Below are 13,505 nucleotides of genomic sequence, written 5' to 3'. Positions count from 1 at the left end.
TATTAATAAAAAGATGTATTCTCTATCTCATATAGAAAAATCAACCCCAAAAGTAGAGCTGCCTACATTCGAAGGAAATTACATGCAATGGGTTTCCTTTAAAGATCTATTTACGGAAACTATTCACAATAATCCGTCACTATCTAATGCACAAAAGTTACAGTTTCTTAAGAGTAAAGTTAAGGGCGAGCCTGAAAAAATGATCCAACATCTCCAAATCAGCTCCGATAATTATCTCATATCTTGGAATATCCTCAGTCATCGTTACGATAATAAGCGATTAATCTTTACATCTCATCTTAATAACTAGGGTTGTAACGGAGCTCCGCCTCCGCCTCCGTTACTGCGGAACTTCCGCAAAGAATTTAACCTCCGCCTCCGCATCCGCCTCCGCAAAATTTATGCGGAGCCATATCGGAAGTTCATTTACGATCACAAACAACGCGCAAGGAGCGACGCTAGGCGACGCGGCCGCTCGGCTGCGTGTTTTCAAGTGAAATGGTTGAGTTTGCTTAAGCCACGGGAACACGGCCAAGCGGGTGGTGGGAGTGTGAGTGAATGAATAACAGGAATCAACTTGTCAAAGCGTTCGGTACCGCGATTGAGCCGTGATTGTTTTAACTTTTAAGTAATTTTGTGCGTAATTATTAGTTACTAGCTGCTCCGCGCGGTTTCACCCCCGTGGCTCCACCCCTGTTGGCCGTAGCGTGATGTTATATAGCCTATAACCTTCCTCGATAAATGGGCTATCTAACACCGAAAGAATTTTTCAAATCGGACAAGTAGTTCCCGAGATTAGCGCGTTCAAACAAACAAACAAACAAACAAACAAACTCTTCAGCTGTATAATATTAGTATAGATGTTATTTAAATAACGTGATGAAGCCGAAAACGAGTGAAATTTGGTAGTACTTTGTAGAAGTAGACGATAATTATAAATTTTCCGAACAAATTACACCTCCGCCTCCGCCTCCGTTAACCTCCGCATCCGCGGAGGCGAACCTCTTCACCTCCGCATCCGCCTCCGCCTCCGCTAAGTAGGCCTCCGTTACAACCCTATTAATAACCTCTTAAATATCCCTAATATTCAATATCAGTCATATCAACATATTAAACGTATTCATGATGTTACATATGAGAGCATTAATGCAATTGAAAACCTTGGCATTAACGTATCATCTTGGGACCCTTTTCTTGTTTGTATATTATCTCAGAAGTTAGACCCAGAGACATACAATGATTATATGCAATCTTTAAAGTCGCCCAGAGAAATACCTGTATTGCAAGACTTTTTACAGTATTTAGAAACCAAGTTTATGACGCTAGAGACCTCACGAAAAAAGCATGAAAGCTACACTACAAAAGCATTTAATCAGCCATCAAATCAGCATACACATTTAAGAAACTATAATAATCAATCATCCTTTCCTAAAAATTATAATAATAAATTTAAACAAAGTTACAATAATCCAAATTGTACAAAGCAAGCTATTTCGCAACGAATGTATTCCAGTAATATAACAAATGAAAAACGCAAGCAGTGTCCATTGTGCAATTCCAGCGAACATCGCCTTTATTCATGTACGACGTTGTTACAAATGCATCCTTATGAGCGAAGAAAAACGGTTGAAAACATGAAACTTTGCCTCAACTGCCTACATTCACACGAAGGAAAGAAATGTTTGTCACAGATATTGTGTAAGCAATGTAATAAAAATCATAACACCATTTTACATGAATGTTTCACGTCACAGAATATGACACCGGAAGCCTCACGTTCGAGGTTACACGTGCCTCGGTCGAAACCTCTACGCCAGCAACAAGAAAATATGAACACATTAGTATCCCTTCCATGTGACCCCAGCGAAATTTTACTAGCTACTGCAATTATCAAGGTTCAAGCAGCAGATGGATCTTACCTAAATATGAGAGCGCTCCTTGATCAGGGCTCACAGATCTCAATTGTAAGCGAAAACGCCGCGCAACTGTTAAAAGTACCTCGCCAAAAATGCGATGGATATATCTCTGGTATTGGAAACAAAGCTAATAATTGTAAGGGTAAAATAACCATGAACTGCATGTCAAATATTAACAATTTCACCTTTGAAACGGATGCGTTTATAATGAAAAAGCTTGTGAGGAATTTACCAAATCATACAATTCCAAAACCGGATTGGCCCATGCTTGATCAAATAAAATTAGCTGACTCAGAATTTTATAAAAGTAGGCCTATTGATATATTATTAGGTGCTGATGTTTATTCGGAAATTCTTATGGATGGTATTTGCCGCTCTAATGCTATGTTTCCCGTCGCTCAACAAACTCAACTAGGATGGATCTTAAGCGGCAACTGTAAGTCAGCATATCAATGTAATCTTGTTTTAAACAGCGATATCCAGCAGTTTTGGGAAATGGAGGATGTCCCTGAACCTTTAAACGTATCTCAGGAAGATCAAAATTGTATAGATTTTTATCAAAACACAACAGAAAGACGTGATGATGGTAGTTACGTGGTGAAAATACCTTTAAAAGAAAATTTCGAAGAAAAATTGGGTGAGTCAAAATCTAAATGTATCGCTCAATATATGCAATTAGAAAACAAATTAATAAAACAAAGTCATTTGGCACGCGAGTATAAGCTATTCATATCGGAATACAAAGAACTCGGACATATGATACCCTGTATGTCGGACGCCGACTTAAGGCCCAGTTGCTACCTACCGCACCATTGTGTCTTACGCGCAGAGTCATCAACTACAAAGTTGCGAGTTGTTTTTAATGCTTCCTCGAAAACCTTAAGTGGTTTTAGCCTTAATGATCTCATGTATAGAGGGCCTAATCTGCAACAAGACCTTCAAATCTTAATCTTAAGATGGCGCCTATTTAAGTACGGGTTTACGGCGGATATTGAGAAAATGTTTCGTAATATATGGCTGCACGATGAACATCAAAAACTACAGAAAATTATTTGGCGTGATCATAAATCCCAACCTTTACAAGAGTTTCAACTAGCAACTGTGACATATGGAACAAAAGCTGCACCTTTTTTGGCGATGATGACCCTGAAAAAACTCGCTAATGATGAGCGGTCAAATTATCCTAATAGTATCGCACCCCATGTGTTAGAAAATTCGTTTTACATGGATGACCTTTTGCACGGTTCGCACACTGTGGAAGAAGCGAAACGATTAAAATTAGATCTTATAAACCTTCTTAAAGCTGGCGGTTTTAATCTTAGAAAATGGCGTTCAAATTTGCTTGATTTATCGGATGATATGGACGATATTGGAAAGGCGGAATTTGATTTTAAACATATAGAGTCTACAAAAACGTTAGGTTTACGCTGGGATCCTAATGAAGATCAATTTATCTTTTACCCCATTGAATTTATCTCAAATCCTATTCCTACAAAGCGACAATTTTTGTCCGAAATATCGAAAATATTTGATCCCTTAGGCTGGCTAGCACCCGTTACTATAAAGCTAAAAATTTTATTCCAAGAAACATGGAAATCAGATCTAAGATGGGATCAACCTGTGACCACCGAGATAGCTTCAGAGTGGAATAGAATAAAGAACGACATACCTCATATAAAGAAATTTAAGATACCTCGATGGATACAAACGCAAGATAATGATATTATCGAACTTCACGGATTTTGTGACGCTAGTACAAAAGCGTACGCATGTGTCGTGTATTGTAAAATAAAGAGATATAATACTACACATGTTACCCTAGTCGCAGCAAAATCTAAAGTCGTACCCTTAAAGAAGGCCTTATCCATACCTCGATTAGAACTTTGCGGAGCTTTGTTGTTATCAAAGTTGATGAAAAGTATAGTCGAATGCGTACCTAACTTTACCGTACGTGTTTATGGATGGGTTGATTCTACGGCCGTACTTGGTTGGATAAATGGAGAACCAGATAAGTGGAAACCTTTTGTTGCAAACCGCGTAAAAATGATTTGTGAAACAATCCCAAAAAATCAATGGCAATATGTTAATACTACAGAAAACCCGGCGGACTGTGCTAGTCGCGGATCAACTGCGCTTAATCTCGCTAACTCATCATATTGGTGGAACGGGCCTAAATGGTTACCTCAATATAATCCCGAAGAACACACTGAAAATCCTACATATACAACTAATGAAGATCTTAAAAAGAACATAACATGCGTTAATGCGGCAACTGCAAGATCAGATTACATAATAAAACAATTGTTATCTAAATATAGCTCTCTTAGGAAAACTATAAGAATTTTAGCGTATATTATAAAATTTATCGATAAGATTATTTACAAAAAAACGTATGAATATAATTATCTTACTATGAAAGACTTAAAGCGTGCCAGAGAAATGATAATAAGACATGTTCAAGATGAATATTTTTTTCAAGAAAAATCTCAGCTTTCAAACGGCCTACCTCTTAGTAAAAAGAGTACAATTTTAAGTTTGAACCCCGTTTTAGACTCTACTGGATTGCTACGAGTCGGTGGGCGGTTAAAAAACTCTAATATTAATCCTGAAATGAAATATCCTATTATTATTCCGCCACAATCGAAGTTAGCTGAGCTTATTATTGACGAATCACACGAACTTGTGTTTCACGGCGGACCAAAATTAACCGCAGGTTTTATACGACAAAAATACTGGATTCTTAGAGGAAACAGGGCTGTCAAAAAGAGATTACGATTATGTGTAAAATGCAAAAAAGTGGATCCTACATTGCAACATCAACTTATGGGTGATTTACCCCCTTCCCGTGTCATACCCAGCCGACCCTTTTATAACACGGGAATAGATTTTACGGGACATGTTTTAGTGAAAGCGAATAAAGGGCGTGGAATCAAAACATCAAAAGGATATATAGCCGTCTTTATATGTATGGTGACGAAAGCTGTACATTTAGAATTAGTCTCCGATCTCACAGCGTCAGCGTTTATCGCTGCGTTGCGGCGAATGTCCGCTAGAAGAGGCGTTCCACGACATATTTATAGTGATCAAGGAACAAACTTCATAGGTGCTAACAATATATTACAACGAGAATATACACAGATCTTAGAAATCCTATCAAGTAACGAGTGTACCTCTATTATATCAGAAATGAATATAGATTGGCATTTCAACGCCCCATCGTGGCCTTCAGCGGGTGGATTATGGGAAGCTGCGGTGAAAAGCCTCAAACATCATCTTAAACGAGTCATTGGCGAACAAAAACTCACCTTTGAAGAATATTCGACCCTGTTATCTCAACTTGAAGCTTGTTTGAATTCAAGACCGCTTTGCCCGTTGACAGAAGACCCCGATAACCTAGACTATTTAACACCGGCCCATTTCCTAGCAAGCGGCCCTAATCTAACTATTTTTGATACAGAAAATGATCTTAGAACTCGATGGCACTTAACTCAAAAAATCTATCAGGACGTTTGGGTTAAATGGAAGAATGAATATCTCACGCAACTATCTATAAGATCCAAATGGAGACAACCTCAAACAGATCTGAAGTTGAACGATATAGTCATCATAAAGGATGAAAACTTACCACCCGGCAAATGGGCTTTAGGGCGAGTCATACAACTACATCCCGGAAGTGACGGCCTTGTGAGGGTTGTCACTCTTAAAACCAAAAACGGATACATGAAACGACCGATTGTTAAGCTATCACTATTACCTACAAATACAAATACAATTAATGAATCTACCGACTATGATAAGGAAGAAATTAAAACCTCGAAAACAAAGAATCCCCGTGGCATTTCCTTCTCCGCTATGGTGTTATCGTTAACATTATTTTTCCTCTCAATAATAAGTTCGTGTCACGGACAGTTTACGTATACACCATTAAATAACAACAGTATTTATTTTGACAAATTAACGAACATGCGACTGGTTAGAGACGATTGGAAGCTAATAGTCTATTATGATAAATACCCTTATCAAGAAGGAACGGCCGCACTCGTAAAAGACATACAATATCTCAAAACAATATGTCCCATGATAAGAGAACAACTAACACAATGCGACGCTATACTATTACAGCTTGAGCACGAGTTCGGCGAATTGGAATATTATAATAACATTTTATTTATGAGTGATTCATTTGATATGGGAGCTAAGCGCCCGCGTCGTGGTTTAATAGACGGCGTAGGCTACGTTGCTAACAGTTTATTTGGATTATTAGATCAGAGATTTGCAGAAAAATATGAAAACGATATCGACCTTTTAAGAGAAAATGAAAATCACTTATTTAAATTATGGAAAAATCAAACTTCAATCGTGGAAGCTGAATTAAATCTAATGAAAAGAATGGAACAAACAATGATTACACAACATAAAATAATTAACCAGAGACTTAATTACCTTGAAAAGTCAAACCAAATCTTTAAAGAAAAACTACAAAATGCATCTCTTATCTCCGATTTTATATCCTCGGCGCTTATAACTAACAACTTATTATACAAACTTAGAAGAATGCAAGACTTCATTTTAGATACTGTGACGGATATTTACGGTGGCAAATTAGACTTTCATTTGTTATCTCCAAAACAGCTGAGATCAGAGTTAAATTTGATATCTACACAACTACCCAACGATTTGGCGTTGCCTGTTGATAATTTACATTTTCAAGATGTCTATAGTTTACTAAAAGTCAGAGCCAAGAACACCAAAAAATACTTAATTATTGAAATAAAAATACCTTTGGTGGAAAGAAATATGTATGAAATATTTAATCTCATTTCTATCCCACGTATTTCAAACGGCAGCATGGTGAACGTGATACCGACCTCTAATTTAGCGGCTATCAACATACAAAAGGACTCTTATATAACGATCTCGGAAAGCGATTTTAAAGCATGTTTGAGCCAGAATCCTACTACTATGTTTTGTCACATCAGAAATCCTATTCGACATTTAATAGATGATCATGATTTATGTAAGAGAATTCCTAATACGAGAATTTGTCAAACAACATCATTACCTTGTACGAATCGTTGGCAAGAATTATCGACCTCTAATGTATATTATTATTTTTGTTGTAATGAATGCAACATAAAATTTATCTGTGCTGATAAAATAACCTCTACAAAGGTAACAAAAGCGGGTTTGTTAAGCGTTATGGAGGGTTGTACTATTAAAACTAAAGATTTTCAAGTCTTTTCTCATAAAAAGCTGTCGAGCAACATTAATACCACTTCCGAGTTTGTGGCAATAGAAATTGCTCCAATAAATCATCTTATAAATATATCGATCTCCAAATTAACAGATCAGGATCTCAATACAAACATTTCGGAAGACATTCAGCAATTTGACGAAATGAAAAGAAAAATTGACCTCCTAAAACTGAGTGAACCATTGGGCACGAAGTTGTCGTATCACGACATTCATCATTACTTCATAATATATGTGTTAATTGGAATTCTGGTTGTTGTGGCAATAATAACGTATTGGAGACAGCTGCGTCGTCGACGAGCTTCAGCAGAGCCGGCGGTGGAGGCGGCGACCAGTCTCGCGGTCCCCGCCCGGCCACCTCCAACCCCGGTGACAAGTGATTGTGTGATAAGTGTTAGTGAGTGTGATGTGCGCGTAAATAAACATGACCAAGCCTCGTCGCCAATCTTTCGAGTGTTTTCCCTTCCCAACTTAAGTGAATCTCTGTAACGCTATTATTAAAAACAATTGTAACATAATATTGTAACCCTATCGTAAAGAACAAATGTATCTTAATCTTATAATTATTGTATCTTCATCTTGTAATCATAACTAACACAATCATTTAGTAAATAGACACAAAATTGTAATATCACCTTGTTAGTTTTAAGTTCATCTTTCATCAAGTTACTAACCTTCACCTTTTTCTCCCCCGGGAACATGTACGATTACCTAATCGTACAGACAATAGGTACATGTTCCCGGAATGCAATGCGTCGATGGTGCATATTTTATTATATTGTATTAATTATTATTTTAAGTTTTAACACACAGTTCAGTTCGCATTCGGACTCCGTACCGGGCGGAGCTTCACCATCTCATCCCATTAAAGTTAATAATTAAATATATCTCTTTATCCCAATCTCATATCTTATCTTTTACCCCAAAACTCCCCCTAACAGATATTTATATAGCAATGAAACAACAGATTAAACGTTTATTACCCATACCAAAGAATACATCGTTTGTCGACAGGAAGTAATCTTAGCGAGCACAAAGGCACCATCTGGTGGTAAATTATCGGAATTATTGCATTAAAAATCCCATCTAAAGGGGTATGATTAGATGCCGTCTCAGTCGCAGTAAAGTTCAAGTCATGATCTTTTTTAGATCTATTTTAAACGCCTGTTCTATAATATACAACCTGTAATTTTGTGCAAATTAAAAATGTATCGGTTTATTTTTTTCAATCATATCAATAATTTTATGTTATTAAAAAAACAATTCGGTGACTTTGGCTTCTATTTTCCATGCTATCCATAAAATTTTCTGTGTCATGGCAAGTTTTTTTCTGAAACATACACCTGTTGCAATATGCTTTATGTTTTTCAATTATGTATAGCTATAACTATTATTTTGTAACATATTGATTGTCACAAAAACGTATTTCTTATACGCCTACACCATGTCAGATACTCACCAATATGTGACCTACATCTTCCTCCAACATATTTACTGATAATCTCAAACACCCATAGTTCATTCACCTTGAAGCAACATAAAACCAAACAGCCAAACACGGGGCGCGTAAACAATTTAATTTAGTACAAAACACCTACATTCCGTTACAACGACAGCGAGGCAAATTAAAAATACGTCTATCGGAGACGTTAATTCATCATTTGTTTTTTTTCTCCCGTATAATAAAAACACGACAAGGACACGATTCTTTCGGCCCATTTGCGAGGGGCGAGCGACTTGACAAATTGATTATTATTGATATGTTTTTATAGGTATCTCGCGAGCATTTTTCGATGCTGTTTTGAATACGTTATAAAATATATCAAGATTTTAATGAGCATGTAATAAAATTGTTTGGTTGCTGTTAAAACGAAAAATTCGAAAGAAATAAGATTTTGCTTGAACTACGACGTGTATATGAAATGCAATTAACCAATCAGTAACAACAAACAAACCAATAGATATTAACATCGCATTTTAGCACTTAATTCTTTAAAGAAATACATTTATTGCACAATTTATTGCAAAAATTGATATTTTTTCATACGTTCATTCCTTCTTATGTGATAAAAGTACCTCACACTTCACTAACCATTTACCAGCAAAATAAAGATTTTTGATTTGATTCTTTAAACATTCTCGTTGTCTAATCACATTACCCTTTGCCAATACTCACGTTGTACCTCCTCAATTAAGCCTCCCGTAATACATTACACATAACACACAGCACACAAACACTCATAAATCCTTTATATTAATCAAAATTCACAAAATGATGCAAAGGGATTAATTATCCCTAATGACTTCCCTCGTATGGATAGAAAATATTATAAAACGCGGCGCTCAGTACACTGAAATGATAATTATTCGGATTCATACATTTTGAAAGCTTCATGCTAATGCAATATTCATTTAATGTTTCTAGTTTTTTATTTAGTAGTATGTTAGGTATTTATTTGTGTTGTGTGTTATTATTATGAGTAACTAGCGGTCCGCCCCGGCTTCGCCCGTGGTACATATTTACGTTTTCTACATAAGAACCATCCTCGTACTTCAAGGAATATAATAAAAAAAGAATTATCGAAATCGGTTCAGCCGTTCTCGAGTTATGCGCTTACCAACACATTTTGCGATTCATTTTTATATATAAGAAGACTAGCGGTCCGCCCCGGCTTCGCCCGTGGTACATGTTTACGTTTTCTCTACATAACAACCATCCTCGTACTTCAAGGAATATAATAAAAAAAGAATTATCGAAATCGGTTCAGCCGTTCTCGAGTTATGCGCTTACCAACACATTTTGCGATTCATTTTTATATATAAGATATATGAATTATTTTTTGTAGTTAAAAGCGCATATGTGCGAACGAACATAACATGCCTTGATTTTGGATAGAAATTATCTTTAGATAATTATGTACTGTCAAAAAAGGTATATGTATATCAAATATTTAATTAAAAATTTAATTTACATTATTCACCTACAAAAAAACATAATAAATACAATCAAACCATACGACGTTAACCAAATGTACTTGAATTGTAAACTATCATACACACACACACACATTACAAACACCCACACACCTACGATCATATAAGAAAACACGACCTCAAAACAACATAGTTTGTTTTTAACAGAGTGCGTATAAAGTGACCAAATCGACGCATTATCCCTTCGCAATAAAACCCCCATTGACCCCCATTTGACACTACTGACCGTGTGACTGCAGTTTGAAGTTGGAGGGATGATTTCTCCAGTAAACACTATGGGCGTTTGGGCGCTTGTGCACTACAAGGAATTTTACTGTCCGGCATTCCGATTTTTTACGGTCCGGAATGGCATGAAAAAACCGATGAATTGCTTGTGCACCTGTCCGTCTTTACTCGGATCAGTGCGGTACAGTTCAAGGAAGTTTGGCGGTATAATGCTATCATAAATGATTGTTTTTGCATTTTACAAGAAACGAGTAATAAATATAGAAGATGAAATATTATATTACTTCGTTATAAAAAAAGTAAAGTTCCGACAGAGATTTAAAATGCGTGTTTCACTTATTTATTTTAATCGGTGACGAGGAGCTAAAGCTATTCCCACTTGAACTTTAGCTTACCAACACTTACTTAGATAATAATTATAGGTCAATGCTTGGTCAATGTATATAAAAATAATATTTGTAGACACAAAAAACCATCCGGAATAGGGAAAAGTGAAATGTCGGACAGTAAAATTACGTATAGTGGACAAGCTAGCATTTAGATTAATGGCGTGCCTTAACGGACCGTAAAAAATCGGAATGCCGGACAGTAAAATTCCTTGTAGTGCACAAGCGCCCTTAGTCCACTACAAGGAATTTTACGGTCCGGCATTCCGATTTTTTACGGTCCGGTATGGCACGCAATTAATCTAAATACTAGCTTGTGCACTATACGTAATTTTACTGTCCGACATTTTACTTTTCCCTATTCCGGATGGTTTTTTGAGTTTACGAGTCGCTGTAGGTAGGTATAATTGTTTTCGAGTGCCCACTTGCTTGGATTTTACTCTTTTTATTGCATATGCCAATTGAAAGCAAGCTCTTGTTTTACTTTCTTTTAGCTGGCAATGAGATTTGAGAAGTCGGTATTGTTATTTTATATACATTGACCTATAATTATTATCTAAGTGTTGGTAAGTTAAAGTTCAAGTGGGAATACCTAGATTTAGCTCCTCGTCACCGATTAAAATAAATAAGTGAAACACGCATTTTAAATCTCTTACGGAACTTTACTTTTTATTATAACGAAGTAAAAAAAGTAAAGTACGAAGTAGTATTTCACCTTCTATATTTTTACTCGTTTCTTGTAAAATGCGAAAACAATCATTTATGATAGCATTATACCGCCATACTTCCTTGAACTGTACCGCACTGATCCGAGTAAAGACGGACAGGTGCACAAGCAATTCATCGGTTTTTTCATGCCACACCGGACCGTAAAAAATCGGAATGCCGGACAGTAAAATTCCTTGTAGTGCACAAGCGCCCTATAGGTTGGTTAAAGGTGTGTGCTGAAAAGCCGAACACATACTTACTCTATATGATAAACATTAATGCACGATTAAAAATAATGGTGCAGGAAGTATCGCTTGTAAACAACAAGTTAACGCAGTTCATATTAAATCTAAGGTTCTTCCTTTCTATTGCAGCAATACTTTGCGCCTTACATTGTATTTTCCCACTATAGTACAGATATTTACGACACCCAAGTCTTCACAAAGTGTCAAAAATTTATGTAACCTCCCAACGCGATTAAAGACGAAAACAAGCGTACAAAAAACTGTCCCGCGGGCCACTTCATTAGTACGAAATGGAAGAACCAAATGAATTGATCAATCAGAAATTTTATGGCCGAGAATCACTCAACGGAAAATAATTCCGGGGCCGTTTGGCTCGGCTCATCGCCGACGTTTTAATTTCGTCCTCTTGGGGGGATCGAGTGTCATCCAATCTATCTGACGAAAAAAACCGACCCCCCCACTCCTCCCCTGGTTCGGCGTGACGTCTTAGATAATACACCCCGTGGGAGTTTTAACGCTTGGCAGGAATGTGCGAGAGAGGTGTAGTGCATACTTCATTGGTATTTGGACTAAATTAATTAAGTGGTAAGCGAAAATGTAAGTCAGATTTGAGTCATATGAAGTCATGTTTAGTTAAACACAATTTTTAAAACATGCATTGTCGAGCAATAAATTACTCGAGCCCGTAATATCATAGATAACGTAGCCATTACGAAACATATGTATGTAATTCATTGAAACCGGATTATTGAAATTCGAATATAAAGCAAAAGTGCTAATTGACTTTAATATTATTATTACTATTTTTATACCTATGCTACATCATTCAAACTCAAACTCAAACTCAAACATTCATTTATTCAATTAGACTACTATTTAGTAGCACTTTCGAATCGTCATTACATAGTATTTTTAACATTTACCACCGATTTTTGGAAATGCAATATAAACTATATTTTAAACGTACAATATTTTGTAGGCTTTCGCTTAAATTACTACACACCACTTCTTCACTTACAATAACGTCAATAATATTTTGTAACATAGATTTTTTTACACAATACTTTGCAGTAATACGACTGATTTTATAAGTAAATAGTTACTACGTAACTAATACAACTTAAAGTTATCCTAACTGTTTTACAGCAAACTATAAAACAGTTTGTTAATGGTCAGCGATCAAAGATAACACCGATATTCCCAAACTCATGTTACATCGAGATCAATAAAGCCAAACAGATCCCTTGATACCTCCCTATTAACATATGCAACTGGTAACACTGCATTTAGCACCTGTAAGCTTCTGTCAATATTTGTTGGGGTTGCCATTGATTGAATGTTGATTCATGGGTAGTTTGATTGATTTGAAATGCAATTTAATTTGTCAGAAGCAACTGGTAAGCATTGCTTCACAAGTAAGTTTGTGGATATTTTCGGTAGTGTATATTTTTGTAGTCTCGTACTTGAATAAAAATAATCAATATACCTAAGTTAGTTGGCCTAATAATAATATGGATACACAGATTTCTGGAAATCGTTAATATTAAATTATTCAAGACAGACTAAACACGCAAGAGTTATTTTATACGTAAGTACTTCCAAAAATATTTTTCAATTATTTCTTCTTCGATCCTAAAATACACTTTTTTATAAGATATACTAATGAAATCATTGTATTGTCACCTTATCTTTGATAAGTGTACAAAGTCTGAATTGAATTTGTCCGTTTAAAGTGGAACAAAATCGATCTAAAAGAGTCGGTTACATACAAACACACG

General features: G+C 36.0%; 1 protein-coding gene across 1 annotated transcript; it reads left to right on the top strand.

The window, feature by feature from the left end:
* The first annotated feature begins 1,757 nt into the window (after positions 1–1,757).
* LOC149899348 (uncharacterized) lies at positions 1,758–8,190 on the top strand. The gene is made up of 3 exons (XM_090114647.1): positions 1,758–5,600; positions 7,455–7,566; positions 8,111–8,190. The coding sequence occupies exons 1-3, from the start codon at positions 1,758–1,760 to the stop codon at positions 8,188–8,190; spliced, it is 4,035 nt and encodes a 1,344-aa protein (XP_089970773.1).
* The last annotated feature ends 5,315 nt before the right edge of the window (positions 8,191–13,505 follow it).

This window comes from Colias eurytheme, chromosome 21 (genome assembly GCF_061535395.1).
Source record: "Colias eurytheme isolate Ceu_HAF_F1 chromosome 21, ilColEury1 Martin Lab GWU primary, whole genome shotgun sequence".
NCBI lineage: Eukaryota > Metazoa > Arthropoda > Insecta > Lepidoptera > Pieridae > Colias > Colias eurytheme.
Note: the sequence above shows the minus strand (reverse complement) of the source record. Positions and strands in the feature narration are given on the sequence as shown.